General features: G+C 48.4%; 1 protein-coding gene across 1 annotated transcript in view; it reads left to right on the forward strand.

The window, feature by feature from the left end:
• The window catches only part of CPN1 (carboxypeptidase N subunit 1), a 31080-nt gene extending 15980 nt beyond the window's left edge, over positions 1 to 15100 (forward strand). Inside the window, exons 6-9 of the mRNA XM_030571051.1 lie at positions 907 to 1046; positions 1422 to 1521; positions 12309 to 12427; positions 14872 to 15100. Of these exons, the coding sequence (XP_030426911.1) occupies positions 907 to 1046; positions 1422 to 1521; positions 12309 to 12427; positions 14872 to 15003 (491 nt within the window). The 3' untranslated portion in view covers positions 15004 to 15100. The remainder of the gene's footprint in view (positions 1 to 906; positions 1047 to 1421; positions 1522 to 12308; positions 12428 to 14871) is intronic.
• Positions 15101 to 16226: the final 1126 nt, after the last annotated feature.

Raw genomic sequence — 16226 nt, forward strand, 5'->3', positions numbered from 1 at the left:
ATAGGCACAAACAGTTTTAATTTTGGTTTTGAAGCTGACATCTCTAACTCATAAAAACATCCTAAATTGTATCTTCATTTTAAAATGGGTTTACAAAATCTGACCCTACATTTTATCCCTGTCCATAACAATGTATTTTCTTAATTTATTATTTTCTCCCATAATAGGCAGAGTAAGGTAGAACTTGCATAACACCATGTTTTAGAAGAAATGCAGACTTGAGATTGGGTACCTGTTTGCCATATCACATTTATTCAACTTAATAGAATAACATTTTGAATATCTAATTAGAATGTAAACAATTTGGTGTAATTCTCTGGCCTGTGCCATGCAGGAGGTCAGATGAGGCTATCATAATGTTTCCGTCTGGTCTGTGATTTGTGTACTTGGAGAGGCACATGCAGCTCCTAAGCACAGAGCTCTGGAGAGCCCCATCTGGTGGGTACCATGGTAGAGGAGGGGAAAATTTGATTGCAAAGAGGATAGAGAGAGGCAGCACTGACAGGGGCTGTGAGAAAGATTTGAGGCAAATGCCAGGGAGATGAGGGGATGTTTGGGGGACTGAATATGGGAAGGGCTGCTGGGAAGGGGGAGGGATAGCTCAGTGGTTTGAGCATCAGCTTGCTAAGCCCAGGGTTATGAGTTCAATCCTTGAGGGGGCCACTTAGTGATCTGGGGCAAAATCAGTACTTGGTCCTGCTAGTGAAGGCAGGGGGCTGGACTCAGGGTCCCTTCCAATTGTAGGAGATGGGTATATCTCCATTATTATTATTATGAAGGACAGAAGAGGCAAGCTGTATATTTGGGGGGGGAAAGGGGGAGTGTCCTTGGGGAGGGGGCTGTACTGGAGGAGAGGGCATGACATGTCTCTGGGCCTGGCCACAACCTCTCCTTGTCTCCTCTCAGGCATGCAGGACTTTAATTATCTTTACACCAACTGCTTTGAGATCACTCTGGAGCTGAGCTGCGATAAATTTCCTCCTCAAAAGGACCTGGAGAAGGAGTGGCTGGTGAATCGTGAGGCGCTCATCACATACTTAGAGGAGGTAAAGGGGCCACACGTAGACCCTGATACTACCCTCATGTGGGGCTGAGATCCCTGGCCCCTCCCCCCTGCTTTGCGTTGCAGGGGAAAGAGATGCAATGGTGGGGGGTGCCAGCAGAGGCAGGGAACATGGAGGGAGGCCCTGGGCTTCCCTCTCTTGGTGCTTTGGAGGCAGCACTGAGAGACTCCAGCAATACTGCTCCCCACAGCCCTGGCTCAGCCAGAGAAAAGCCAGCCCAGCTACAGGTCTTTGGCAGGCAGAGAGAATGGAGTATCACCAGGGCTCTGTTCTCCTGCTCCAGTTGGGCCTGGTAGGACCCTGACAGGGAGAGAGGCTCCAGCTCTCAGGAGTGAGTGACTGTCTGTCTATCTGCAGGTTCATCAGGGTATCAAAGGGCTGGTGTCCGATGAGAACAACAATGGGATTGCAGGTGCTGTGATTTCTGTCAATGGGATCGGCCATGATGTCACTTCCGGTGCGTTGCCCATCCCTCAACTTGCTGATCCTTTTGGTAACAGCCCATTTAGCCTGATTTGGGAGGAACACAGTGTGATGGGCCCCCTGGGGTGCCACCTGGAACTGGGGTACCACTGAGCTCTCTGTCTCACCAGCCTGGGCTCCCTGTCACACTGTGCTGCGGTGACAAGCTGCAGACCCGCTCCCGGTCCTGCACTTGCACAAACCTTTACACAGGCAGGGACACACCCAGCTGCAGTTACATGAAGGCTTCTCCCCAGCACCACAGCCTAGGACCCCAGAGCTGTACCATCTTGTCCTGGTCAAAAGTCTGCCCAATATAAATTTATTACCCAGTCCGTACCTCCCTCAATGTGGAGAGGACAGTGCACCAGCTCCTGTTCCCAAGCAGATTCCCCTAGCACTTTTGGCATAACGCACTGTTTCGGGTTAAAAAAAAAAAGTACAACAAATGTATTAACTACGGAAAGATAGATTGTAAGTGATTATAAGTAGTGAGCACACAGATCAAAGCAGATTACCTAGGAAATAAAAAAAAATTCAATCTAAATCCTATACTCTAGACGAGATTTGAATCAAGCAGTGTCTCATCCTGTAGATAGTACAAACAGTCCGCCAAGCTTCCATTCACAGGCAGGCTTCCTTCTTTTCCCGCCTGGGACCTCTTTCCCCAGTTCAGTCTTTGTTTCTTAGGTGTTTTCAGGTGCTGTGTTGTAGGGGGAGTAAGGCCCCTTGGTGACGCCACTTCCTCCTTTTATAGTTCTTCCATCTTGCTAGAAAGATCTTGCGCTGTGATCCAAGTTAAACAGTCCCCATTGTGTAGTGCTATCTCTGAGAGGTTTCTGTTGTACCCAGTTCCTGGGGTAATCCTTGGGAGTATATGTTTTCTCCTCAATGGGCCATTAACGCTGTTTGACCTTTGCATTGTTGTACTCGAAAGGCTGCATAGGGGTGTTTTTAACTTCACTACATACTTCAGTAACAGACGCACGGCAAAACTTCATAATTCTAGATACAAAGATAGCACATACAATTTAACAGGATATTAATACTCAGCAGATTCAGACTTTATGCTTTGTGAGGTATCAGTTTAACTTTGTGAACAACACATAATCCCGTCGCCATGGTAAATACAGGGTGCAGAGTGTCACACATGGTGAGCCAGGCAGTGGTGTATGTCGCACGGCCCACTGTGGGAGATGAGTGAACCTCACAGTGGTGAAAGTGAGAATCCTTTGAGAGGCAGGAAGGGCAAAACTAGCAAAGCCCTTCAGCCACTCCCCCCCTTCTGGCACGCAGCAACCTTGAGCACTGCAGATTATTAAAATGCTGTGTGTGTGTGTGTGTGTGTGTGTGTGTGTGTGTGTGTGTGCGTTGGCTTGAGGGCAGGGACAAAGGTTAACTCGTGTAATGAGTGAAATGGCATATGGGCTTTGTGGATGCAGCTTCACATTTGGGATGAATCAAAAAGTGAAATGGATTTGTTGGTTCTGATTCTTCTCTGGAGAATTTTTGTTCAAATCACAAACAGACCTTCCAAACGTCACACGTGTTACATGACTTAGGGTCACAGTTGTTAATCAGCTAAGCGTGAGCTCCCCGTGGGATGCTGTAGCTAAGAGGATGAACACAGGCCTTGGATGTATAAGTAGGAGAGTATCAAGTAGGAGTATGTAGGTAGCATTCCCTCTGTATATAACATTTGTGAGGCCATTGCTGGATCCTGTGTCCTGTTCTGGTGTCCAAAATGTGATCTGAGGGCTGGAAACAGGCCATATAGGAAGAGACTTACAAAGATCAGTCTATTTAGTTTACGCAAGAGAAAGTTAAGAGGTTTCTTGACTCTGGTCTACAAGCACCTACGAGGGGAAGAGATGTGTATGTTTCATATTTTTATCAGTGACTTGGAAGAAACCATAAAATCATCACTTGTAAAATTTGCAGATGGCACAGAGAGTGGGAGAGTGATAAATTACACAGAGGACAGGTCACTGATATACAGAGATCTGGATCGCTTGGTAAGCTGGGCACAAGCACACAATGTCTGTTTCAATAGAGCTAAATGTAAGGTGATACCCGGAGGAACAAAGGCTGTTAGCCATACTTACAGGCTGGGGGCTCTATCCTGGGAAGTAGAGACTCTAACAAAGACTTGGGGGTCATGCTGGATATTATCAACCACGATGCTGTGGCCAAAAGGGCTAATGCAGTAGTTCTCAACCAGGGGTCTGGGGCTCCTTAGGGGGCCTCAAACCGGTTTCAGGGGGCCTCCAAGCAGGGCCAGCATCAGACTCACTGGGGCCCAGGGCTGAAAGCTGAAGCCTCACCACATGGGGCTGAAGCCCAGGTCCCTATGCCCCACAACCTGGGGCTGGGGCTGAAGCTGAAGCCTGAGCAATGTAGTTTGTGGTGGCCCCTGTGATATGCGGTCCCAAGCAATTGCCTTGCTTGCCACCCCCTAATGCCGGCTGTGGCATTTATATGCAGAACACCAGTTACTGTGGCACAGATGGGCTGTGGAGTTTTTATAGCATGTTGTGGGGGGACCTCAGAAAGAAAAAGATTGAGAACCGATAGGCTAATGCAATCTGTGACTGTATAAACAGAGGAATATCAAGTAGGTATAGGTGTAGGGAGGTTCTGTTACCCCTCTATTTGGAACTGGTGTGACTGCTAGTGTAATGTTGTGTCCAGCTCTGGTCTGATGCCTAAAGGATTGGAAAACCTGCTAACAGTGAGACTCAAAGAGGTCAGTCTATTTACCTTATCAAAGAAAAGGCTAAGGGATGACTGGATCCCAGGCTATAGTTACCTACACTGGGAACAGAAAGTTGTTAATAGAGGCTCTGCAATCTAGCAGGCAAAGGTATGACAAGATCCAGCAGCTGGAAGCTGAAGCTAGATAAATTCAGCCTTGAAATAAGGTGCAATTTTTTAACAACAAAGGTTATTAACCATTGGAACAACTGACTTAGGGCTGGGGTGGATTCTCTATCACCAGAAACTTTTTTAAATCGAGATGTTCTAAACTATCTGTTCTGGTTCATCCAGGCTAGTAGACTTGAAACAGGAATTAATTCAGGGACATGCATGTCCTGTGTTGTACAGGAAGTCAGACTACATAGCCACAGTAGTCCCTTCCAGCAGAGGCACCATAGTGGTGAGTTGTACCCCGTCACACATGGTGGAGAATGTGGGCACATGGTCACCCCTGACATAAGGGAAGGATAGAGGATTGTGGGGATAAGTGCCTGTCTCAGAGATTTGAGAGACTGAGGGACACAGAAGGTGGAGAAAATGGAGCCAGGGTATGCAGAGGCCTTCTTTGCAGAGGGTTCTTGTGCCTTCCAGGACTGGACTCCAGAGTCACTGCCCCTGCAGAAAGGGGCTGACCAGCAGCATGGGTGGCTTCAGGCCCTGCTGCAAAGGTACTTGAAACCCAACAGAAGGCACAAGAGCACCTGAGGGCCTATATGGCCTGGCTAGCAGAGCAGCAGTTGTACTTGTTCAAGTCGCTGTGGGGGGCAGTCCATAGAAACCACAGAGAGCAAGAGGGGAAGCAAGGTATCAGGACCAGGAGGATGTTACACCTGTGGGCGACAAGGACACTGGAAGGCAGTGTCCCTACCAGGATGAGTGATGGAAACCTCACCCAGAGAAGGAAAAGATAATAGAGCCCAAGAAAGCCCCACTTGTGAGAAGAACAGGGAGGGGATGGTTGTACTGGACCTGTGGGCAACAGGGGCACCTGAAGAGGGAATGCCCGTACCTGAGTGGTGGGGTTGAGACTAGCCCTGGGGAAGGAGCTAAGCAAGGGAAGGACCATGGAAGGCCCTCAGCCAAAGGGAGGCAAAGAGTTGGCTGTCGGTGCCATGAGGAGGGCCATATAAGAAGGTACTACCCCCCCCCCAGGAGAAGGCAGGATAGCAAAAGGGTGCCCGGGAACAAGGCTAGGTCAGAGACTGTCAAGAGGGATGTGGCAGTGATGACCGAGGACCTGGCAGAGAGCCATCTCCCACATCCAGCAAGGGGAGGTAGGGAGGTGGTGGATAAGATGACTGGAATGGAGAGGACCCAGATGGACAAGGGAACCCACACTGGAGCAGGACAGGCTGTGGTAGGGACCCAGACCTTGGAGGAGGGAGGAAGATTACTCCTCCTGGTACAGAGCCTGAGATAGAAGAGGGATGTCCTGCGGGCACAGCTGTGTGGGAAGCAGGGACGGTTATACACCCCCTGGCGTGGTCAGTCTTAAGGGAGTGGGTGTGTGATGGGGCATCTGCCCCACATTGGCCCATAAGGGGTTAAAAGCCCTCCTAGGGAGGTTGTACTGGAGGCAGCCAATTAGAAAGGGGCCGAGAGGAGCAGCCAATCATGGTGGCAAGCTCATATAAGAAGGGCCGCAGGGCAGAGCAGAATTCAGCAGCTGACTGGAGCTTGAGGGGAGAAAACCGGGCTCCTAGCAGGAGGAAGGAGTGTCAGAACCTGGCACAAAGCAGAGTTGCAAGCAGGAACTGGGGGAGCTACAGAGAGCTCCTGGCTGGCTGCTAGGGCCGGCAGGCCAAGGCCCTGAGGTAAGGGCAGAAGAGGGCGCTGGAGCTGCATGGGAAGCAGCCCAGGGACAAGGGACTGCAGGTGCCACTGAGGGAAGTAACTGGGTGGAGATTGCAGGTCCCTCAAAAGGGAGGAATACAGAGTGTGGCACAGCCAGAGGGCAGTGTCACTGAAGAGGACCTTGCAGCCCTGGGAGTGGCGCAGGTCCTGGAATGAAAGTGGTGGCAGTGAGGTACCACCAGAGAAGGGTGCACAGATGAACAGAGCTAATCCCCAAGACAGCCAGAAGGAGGTGCTGCAGTGTTGCGTGATCCCTATCACAGTGAGGTTTTCTAAACTTTTTTTAATTTTTGTCTCTCTCCTCTGGACTGTCTTCAATTTGTCCAAAACTTTCTTCAAGCACGGTACCCAGAGTTGGACACAGTACTCCAACTGAGGGCCTCACCAGTGTCAAGCAGAGTGGGACAATTACCTCCCATGACACTCCTGTTAATACACCCCAGAATGGTATTAGCCTTTTCTTGCTACTGCATTACATTGTTGACTCATATTCAATCTGTGATCCATTATAACCCCCAGATCCTTGTCAGCAATGCTGCCACCTAGCCAGTTATTCCCCATTTTTTGTGGTTGTACATTTGATTTTTCCTTCTTAAGTAAAGTACCTTGCACTTGTCTTTATTGAATTTCAGCCTCCTGAATTCAGACCAATTGTATAACTTGTCAAGATCATTTTGAATTTTAATCCTGTCCTCCAAAGTGCTTGCAACCCCTCTCAGCTTGGTGTCATCTGAAAATTTTAAAAGTATACTCTCCAAGTCATTAATGAAAATATTGAATAGTACCAGACCCAGGACTGACTCCTGTAAGTACCCACTAGATACATCCTCCCAGCATGACAGTGAATGATTGATAACAGCTCCTTGAGTATGGTCTTTAAATCAGTTGTACACCCACTTTAGAGTAATTTCATATAGACCACATTTCCTTAGTTTTCTTGTAAGAATGTCATGGGGCTGTGTCAAGAGCATGACTAAAATCAGGTCCATCCCATCTACTGCTTCTCCTCTATCCACTAGCCCAGTAACTCTGCCAAAGAAGGATATTATATTGGTGTGGCATGGCACTCCTTCCCCATTAAGCAGTGGACCTACACTTTCCTTCATCTTTCTCTTGCTCCTAACGTATTTAAGGAACATCTTCATATTGCCTTTTATGTCCCTTCTAGGTGTATTTCATTGTGTGCCTTGGCCTTTCTGATTTTGTTCCTACGTGCTTGTGCAATTCTTTTCTACTCGTTCTTAGCAATTTGTCCATGTTTTCACTTTTTGTAGGATTCCTTTTTTATTTTCAGGTCTTTAAAAAGCTCCTGGTGGAGCCATATTGCCCTCTTACTATTCTTCCTCTCTTTCCTTTGCATCAGGATAGATTTCAAATGTGCCTGTAATATTGTCTCCTTGAGAAACCGCCAGCTCTCCTGAACTTTTTTCCATTAGATTTTCCTCCCATGAGATCTTAGCTACCAGCTCTCTGAGTTTGTTAAAGGCTGCTTTTTTGAAGTCCACTGTCCTAATTCTGCTGCTTTCATTCCTTCCTTTCTTTAGAATAATAAAATCTGTCATTTCATGATCACTTTCACCCACATTGGCTTCTACCTTCAGATTTGCTACCAATTCCTCTGTGTTGGCCTGAATCAGGCCTAAAATAGGTGTCCCCCTGGTTACTTCTGTCACTTTGCCCTGGTCTACACTACGAGTTTAGGTCAAATTTAGTAGTGTTAGATCAATTTAACCTTGCACCTGCACGTGACGAAGCCATTTTTGTTGACTTAAAGGGCTTTTGAAATTGATTTCTGTACTCCTCCCCAACAAGGCGATTAGCACTGAAATCGACATCACCAGGTCGAATTTGGGGTAGCATGGACGCAATTTGACGATATTGACCTCCAGGAGCTATCCCAGAATGCTCCGTTCTGACCACTCTGGACAGCACTTTGAACTCAGTTGCACTAGCCAGGCACACAGGAAAAGCTCCGGGAACATTTTGAATTTCATTTCCTGTTTGGCCAGTGTGGCAAACTCAGCAGCACTGGTGACCATTTGAATTCAAACTGGAACAGGTTCAGAGATGGGCTACTAGGATGATCCGAGGAATGGAAAACCTGTCATATGAAAGGAGACTCAAAGAGCTTGGCTTGTTTAGTCTAGCCAAAAGAAGGCTGAGGGGGGATATGCTTGCTCTTTATAAATATATCAGAGGGATTAATATTAGGGAGGAAGAGGAATTATTTAAGCTTAGTACCAATGTAGACACAAGAACGAATGGGTATAAACTAGACACTAGGAAGTTTAGACTTGAATTAGATGAAGGTTTCTAACCATTAGAGGAGTGAAGTTCTGGAACAGCTTTCCAAGGGGAGTAGTGGGGGCAAAAGACATATCTGGCTTTAAGATTAAGCTTGATAAGTTTATGGAAGGGATGGTATGATGGGAGAGCCTAATTTTGGCAATTGATCTTTGATTATCGCCAGATAAATATGCCCAGTGGTTGGTGATGGGATGTTGGATGGGATGGGATCTTAGTTACTGCAGAGAATTCTTTCCTGCTGGCTGGTGCGTCTTGCCCACATGCTCAGGGTTTAGCTGATCGCCATATTTGGGGTCGGGAAGGAATTTTCCTCCAGGGCAGATTGGCAGAGGCCCTGGAGGTTTTTCGCCTTCCTCTGCAGCGTGGGGAATGGGTCACTTGCTGGTGGATTCTTTGCAGCTTGAGGTCTTCAAACCACAATTTGAAGACTTCAGTAACTCAGGCATATGTTAGGGGTTTGTTATAGAAGTGGATGGGTAGGGTTCTGTGGCCTGCTTTGTGCAGGGGGTCGGACTAGATGATCACATTGGTCCCTTCTGACCCTAGAATCTATGAATCTATAACCATGCGGTTCCCCGAGAATGTTTCTAAGCTTCCCCGATCATCTCTGTCCCTGAGGTTATCGCAGTTTAGAAGGCCAAAAAACGCACTCGTGCTGACATGTTTTCTGAGCTCATGCAGTCCTCTCGCACTGACAGGGCACAGCATAATGCCTGGAGGCATTCAGTGGCAGAGACCAGGAAAGAATTGCTGTGTTTGCTTAATGGCAAAAGTATCATGCCTCGCTAGCGATCCTGCCCAAGTCAGGTTGCTGTGTCACATGCATTCCATGCTGTGTCAGCCTTGGGCGAGGTATGGCCGCTTTGTGAGCAGGAAGGCTGGAGACATAGACATTGCATTAGGTAGCTTTTGTAGCTAGAGAAAACATGCCTGTGCATTCAGCAAAGTCTGTGGTAAAAAAAGAGAAGCCCCATAGTGTAGCAGTGATCACATTCACCTAATATGTGAAACATCCCCAGTTTGAAACCAGGCAGAAACAAGTCACTGTTCCTTTTTCTGACTCCCCTCCTGCATTTTTAGACTTAGAACAGACTGCGCTGTGAAATTATACTTTGAATTATATCACTTATCAGTTAAATAATATGGAAGCTCTCCAAGTTATAGTCCTGGGTTCCTTACCCTTTCAGCTGCTCGGATAAATTAACATTTTTTGTTAGGGTGGGGGAAAATTTTCATGAAGCCTTTTATAGGGACTAAATGCTATCTAGGACTCTGAAATAACCTTAACGTGGCCCATAGCGTGCAATCCTTCCTTCTGGATTTGTCATTCCACAAGTTGAACTGCTCCTTACTCCTGTCCAGGCTTCATGAGCCATGAGAGCATGGGGCAGGCTGGGGTAGGTGTGACCGCGCGGTGCTGCTGGCTGGGAGAGCAGCCTGAGGCAGAAGCCTCCAGCTCGCATGATATTCCAGGCAGGACTGAATTTCCATTAGACAAAACTTAAAGAAGAGAATGACCTGGAGTCACTCCCATTCGGTGCTCTAGGAGGAGAATAGCCATGTCTGTCCAGGCACCCCTGATAGACCTCACCGAGGTCTGCCAGCTGAGCGGAGCTGAGCGGGACCCCGGCTGGCAGGAGCCAGTGGACGGAGCCCCAGACTGGCAGCGTGCTGAGCCGCTCAGCCTGCTGCCAGTCTGGGGCTCCATCTGATGCCCCGCTCAGCCCACTGCATGCCTGGGATTCTGATAATCCAGGCAGGCAGTGGTCTGGATCCTGGAAAAAAGGCGCAAAACGATTGTCTGCCATTGTTTTCACAGAAGGAGTGAGGGAGGGGGACCTGACGACATGTACCCAAAACCACCTGCGACAAAGTTTTTGCCCCATCAGGCATTGGGAGCTTAACCCAGTATTCCAATAGGCAGCGGAGACTGCAGGAACTGTGGGATAGCTACCCACAGTGCACCGCTCTGTAAGTCAATGCTAGCTACGGTAGTGAGGACACACTCCGCCAACTTAAGGTGCTTAGTGTGGACATACGCAATAGACTGTGTAAAATCGAATTCTAAAAAATCAACTTCTATAAAATTGACCTAATTTCATAGTGTAGCTGGGGACATTTTGTGCCAGATAGGCGCCGACTCCGTGAAGCATGCATGGAAAAACATTAGTGGGTGCTCAGCACCCACCAGTAGCCAGCTCTCCCCTTCTCCCCCAGAGCTTCCCATCCGCTGATGGCCCCAATGATCAATTCTTTCCCCTCCCTCCCAGAACCTCCCACCCGCTGCAGATCAGCTGTTCTGTGGCGTGCAGGAGGTGCTGGGGGTAGGGCGAGGAGCAGCAACGGGGCACGCTCAGGGGAGAGGGCAAAATGGGGTGGGAAGAGGCAGTGGTGGGAGTGGGGTCTAGGATGGAGCGAGGGCAGGAAGAGGTGGGGTGGATTGGAGGCTTGGGGGAAGGGGTTCAGTGGGGCCTTGGGCAGAGTCAGGGGTTGAGCACCCCCAGGACCCGGAGGAAGTCGGTGCCTGTGGTCTCCAGTATGTTACGAGAACTTATTGGAAATTTTGTGTTGCACCATATTACTCTTCCAACATGCCAGATGGTGTGCCGCATGTATCCCCTGCCTCAGCTACAAGACCACTCTCTTCTCACAGTCAGAACACAACACAAGCCTCCTGATACCCTGTGTCTGGCAAATAGCTTTATAAAGCCAGTGGCAAAGCGTGTGTCCTGTCACCTCTAGGGACTGTCATGTTTGATTTTTCAGCTTGGGCTCAGGTGTATTATTTCAAAAAGAACAAGGGGCCACAGATAAGACTCTGCCTGATCCGCTCCCTCGGTGCTGGCCAGCTGCAGCAAAAAGAGTAGAATCCACCCACAAGTGCCCTGCTGAGGATTCCTTCAACTGGGGGAGTCTCCACTGAACACTGAGCCAGCATGGCCTCACATCAAATTCCCTGCAACCGCTGATGCAGAAAGTGAAGAAGGGGAATGGGTGGAATGTGCTGTGACCATTGCCAGCTGGTGCAAGTTAGAGCAACCCCCAGGTTGTTTGAGTCTGTGCCAGGACCAGAGCAAAGAATCAGAGAGCTGTAACACGATGTCGATTCTCAGCATCTCCCCTTTCCTACTCTCCTGGGCTGCCCCGGTGGCTGTGCAGGCGAAGGGCTAGGAGCTTCCCATGATTCAGGCAAAGCCAGTAAAGCTCCTATCCTGTTCTCCTGGGCGTTCCCACAGGCCATCGGGGAAGCAGGCAATGGAGCAGCTAGAGCTACTCCCTTCCATATACTCCGATAGCTCAGGTGGAAGAGGTCAGTTCTGAATGTCCTGGGTTTGTTTGACCAGAGCTCTTTGGCAAATTCAACATAAATTTCTGAAATGTTTTGGTGAACCTGAACTGGCATTTTTGGCGAACAAAAGTTCATCCAAAAATTGTACCCAGCTCTAATCAGGACTGAGCAGCATCAGCAAAGGGGTTTGTGTGGGGTGTGGAGGGGAAAGGAAGTGAGTCTTTCTCAAGCTATGCCCGTATTATTCAGCCCTTACAAATGTAAACCAAAGCCCTCTATATTTGGGCTAGGTGAGTGCACTTACCCCAGCGCTTTTTTCAGATCCACTCTCACTGGTAAGTCCCTGCACACTGTGGGGTTGTTTTGGGTGATGGGAAGTTTGTCTGGATGCGTGGGAGCAGAGTGTGTGGGAGGGTGGGAGTGCTGTCACGTGACACATGTAACCTAGCCAGGACAGAGCCCTAATGAGGCACAACAGGGGCAAGTCTGGTGAGTGAGATTGGCCCAAGTGGAATGTTTCTGGCTCCCGTGCCTCTGACTGAGTGCACTTCGGCTGCTGCTCTTTCTCATTCCAGGTGACCAGGGAGATTATTTCCGGTTGCTGCTGCCTGGCACTTACACCATCACTGCCTCGGCAGACGGGTATCGACCACAGACAGCGACAGTAACAGTCGGCCCAGCTGGGCCTTCACTGGTGAGTTGTGCTGAATAATCAGGACGTCTCAAACTGAGTGAGAGATGAGGTGGTGAGGGGACGACACAATCTGCTGGCTGGGTCACATGGTGCAGTGATAGGCAGAGGTGGGAGAGAGATGTGTAGTGCAGATCGTGCCTCTGGCCATCCAGCCTGGGCTGTGATTCCCTGCTGCCAGCAGATGGAAACAGGGAGCAAAGAGACCACAAGTAACCAAGGACATTGGGTGGAGCTGTTCTACTCACACGTATTTTTCTGGCTCTCAGCAGTGGAGAGAACTGGCTGGGCCAGATTCCTGCCAGGTACCTTTCCCCACAGCCTTCCCCTTCTTGTCAGGGTGAGTTAAGTTTAGAGGGGGGTGTCTGTTCCCTGGTGAATGACAAGAGCTGTGGCTTGGGACAGACAGAGGCAGTCCTGCCCCGTGGGGTAGGTGAGACCCATGGTTTCAGTGGCCTGGCATAGTTTGTTACCTGCTTTGTGGCCAAAGATATTTTCAGCCCACAGCAGCGGCCTCACTCCTCTCTGAGAGGAACTCTGTCAGGTGAGGCAGGAACACGTTCTCACAGCCACGTGCCACACTGCTCTGGGAAGTGGTGTGGCCAGGGAGTGTGGAGATCTGCTGCTGGAATAGTGTGCCCACAATTCAAGCAGGATGTTCATAAATTGGAGAGGGTTCAGAGAGGAGCCATGAGAATGATTAAAGGATTAGAAAAGCTGCCTGATAGTGATAGACTCAAAGAGCTCGATCTGTTTAGCTTCACAAAGAGAAGGCTAAAGGGTGACCTGATTACGGTCTCTCTCTCTCTCTTTTTATATATATAGAGAGAGAGAGAGAGAGAGAGAGCAAGAGAAAGATATAACATGATCCAATGGCTGGAAGTTGAAGCTATACAAATTTAGATGGGAAATCAAAGGGTACCTTTTTAGCAGTGAGAATATATAATAATATGGAGATATACCTATCTCATAGAACTGGAAGGGACCCTGAAAGGTCATTGAGTCCAGCCCTGTACCTTCACTAGCAGGACCAGGTACTCATTTTGCCCCAGATCCCTAAATGGCCCACTCAAGTATTGAGCTCACAACCCTGGGCTTAGCAGGCTAATGTGCAAACCACTGAGCTATCCCTGCCTCCAAAAATAAATTAGCACTGGAGCAGTTTACCAAGAGTCATGATGGATTCTCCATCACTGACAATTTTGAAATCAAGATTGAATTTTTTACAAAGCTCTGCTCTAGGGATTATTCAGGGGCCATTCTCTGGCCTTTGCTGTTCATGAGGTCAGGTTGGACAATTACTATGGTCCCTTCTGGCCTGGGAACCTGTAACTATAAAAGCAGAAATGCTCTGAAATCACCCATGCCTTTGGGGGTAGGTGATTTTTGTGGAATTTCCACAGCCTCAGCAGGTGTTTTGTCTCCTGGTGTAATAGGAGCTATCATGAGGCTGCTCTGCTGCACCGCAGGTTATAAGTGTTAGTCCCCATAGCATGCAGTGAAATCACTATTTTCCCCCCCCCATTAATACTATTCACTATTATATATTCTTCCTATCTCTCTGTCGATCGGCCAGCACTCTGCTCAGCTCGCCTGCCTCCTGGGGGAAGGAGTTATTTTAAAGAATGTCTTTTAAAGAACTGGGCTTGTGCCTTTTTTGTGCCTTTTGTGATGAAGAAGCCTGGAAGTTATTAAAAAATCCTGCTTATTGTGTGTGTTAGGAATAGTAGGTCTGGTCACATCTGGTTTCCCTGGAAGAGTACTTGGGGTCTCATCAATGCATATTTCAAAATCTCTTTCGCTTTGACTGAAGGGGTGATGTGCTAAGTCTTTAACAAAGGCTTTCTTGCTCCAAAATCTTCATTACTCTTGGAAGTTAAATGTGTGTTTAAACCCTGCACACACACACACACACACACACCCAAAACCCTAGAATTTTAAAGAGCTCAGCTGAAATCCTGTCCTCTCTCAGCTGTTCACATTTCACTTTCTCAACTCCAGTGGTGTCATTATTTCGCTAGGTCACCTGTTGCCATAGAGTCTGCTAGGCTGGAGGCGACCTAAATTTCTAATGTGAAAAACAAGCGGAGGGGTGGAAAAGATCCTTCAAAATATATCTGTCTGGCCTTGTGCGTCCATCACAGAGAGGCAGAAAAAGTCACACGAGTTGTTTCCCCTTTGCAGGTCTCCTTTCAGAGAAGTATGGGCCTTTGGTGCCCTGGGAGCTTTCTACATTAGCAATGTAGCTGTTTGTCAGTGGAAAATCAGGTTCTAGCTGGTTTGAGCACTTTGTTCCTGTCATGTCACAACATGCCCCTTATCAGCTTTGCTTGTCTCAGCCTTGAAAGTTACAACTCTGTCCTGGCAACCAGGACTGACCTCTCTCCAGGCCTCAGCTAATGAGAGATGAGCAGAAAGAGACATGTTTTTCTTCCTTTTCATGCCAGGTCCATTTCCAGCTCAAACAAGACACAATAAAGGGGCCCATGGAAAAAAAGACCCCAGCCACCAGCCCTAGCAGCAAAGCCCTTCAGAAGAAGGTAGTGCCGAGAGCAGCCCGTAAGAAGACACAGAGATGAAGATGGCGCAGTCGGCCAAGAACTGGAGGAGTCCTATGAAGCAGCTGAGATCGAGAACTCCAGCAAGTGAACGTCCTAACGCAGCATAACAAGCCTAAATTGCCTAGTTTATTAAATGCAGAAATATTTAACTCCGAGAAAATAGTGAACTCATTCACAAATAGCTGCAGAAGTCTGAGTCTGAGAGCCCTTGGACCAGTCAGTCTCTCTGTCTCCTACATCTCTAGGTCTGTGTGTAGTCCGGGCACATACCTGGGCCCTTTATCATTGGACTAGTCTCCACAGGTCATACTAGAGGTTCAAACAGTAATGATTAAACTCTATTCTATTAGGAAGCAGGGGTGCTGAAACCATGTATTTGGGTTGTTATTACTACTTCAAGCCACGAGGTGCAGCAGCACCCCCAGCACCTCTAGTTCCAGCACCCAGGTTCAGACGCTGGATTTGTGACACCAGTGGATGAACGCTATTGCACTTGCAGGCTATGGAATGAATCCTGGCTCTAGCACTGTGGGTGTGACTATTAGTCTGAGCCCCCAGGAGGCTGGTGTCAGGTGGGGACCCTGCAGCTGAGGGAAGGCCGGGCTGGTGGCTCTGTTTGAAAGCAGTTAGTGATATGGCCGACTCCGAACATGGTTTGTGCCCATGAACAGTTTGACTAACACTGGTTAGTCACCCCAGCAGCTAAGAGTTCATTGGCCCTGTAGCCAGATCTCGTGTAATTGTTCTTTTGTTGTATGGATGGGACACTCAAACTGTGTCTGTGTTCCTGGCTTGGCTGGTTCTCTCCTTCCCAGTGCTCTACATAGTAGGACATCCCAGAGTGCATTGCCCCATGGGGATGACTGATCCACCAATGTTAAAAAGGCTACTGTGATCCTAGGATGTATCGGGCAAGGTGTTTCCAGAAGAAATAGGGAAGTATTCATGTCATAGTACAAAGCACTGGGGAGATCTCATCTGGAATATTGGGCAATTCTGGTCAACCTTGTTAAGAGAGATTAATTCAAATCAGAACAGGTGCAGAGAAGGGCTACTAGGATGAACCAGGGAATGGAGACTCTAACTTGTGAGAGGAGATTAAAAGGGCTGGGCCTCTCTAGTCTAGTTTTCTAAAATGAGGGGTGAGAGAGGAAAGGATAGCTTTCGATAAATACAGGAGGGGGGTAAACACCAGGTAGGGTGAGGAACTATTTCAGTTAAAGGCCAACGTTGGCACAAGA

This window comes from Gopherus evgoodei, chromosome 7, assembly GCF_007399415.2.
Source record: "Gopherus evgoodei ecotype Sinaloan lineage chromosome 7, rGopEvg1_v1.p, whole genome shotgun sequence".
Lineage (NCBI taxonomy): Eukaryota > Metazoa > Chordata > Testudines > Testudinidae > Gopherus > Gopherus evgoodei.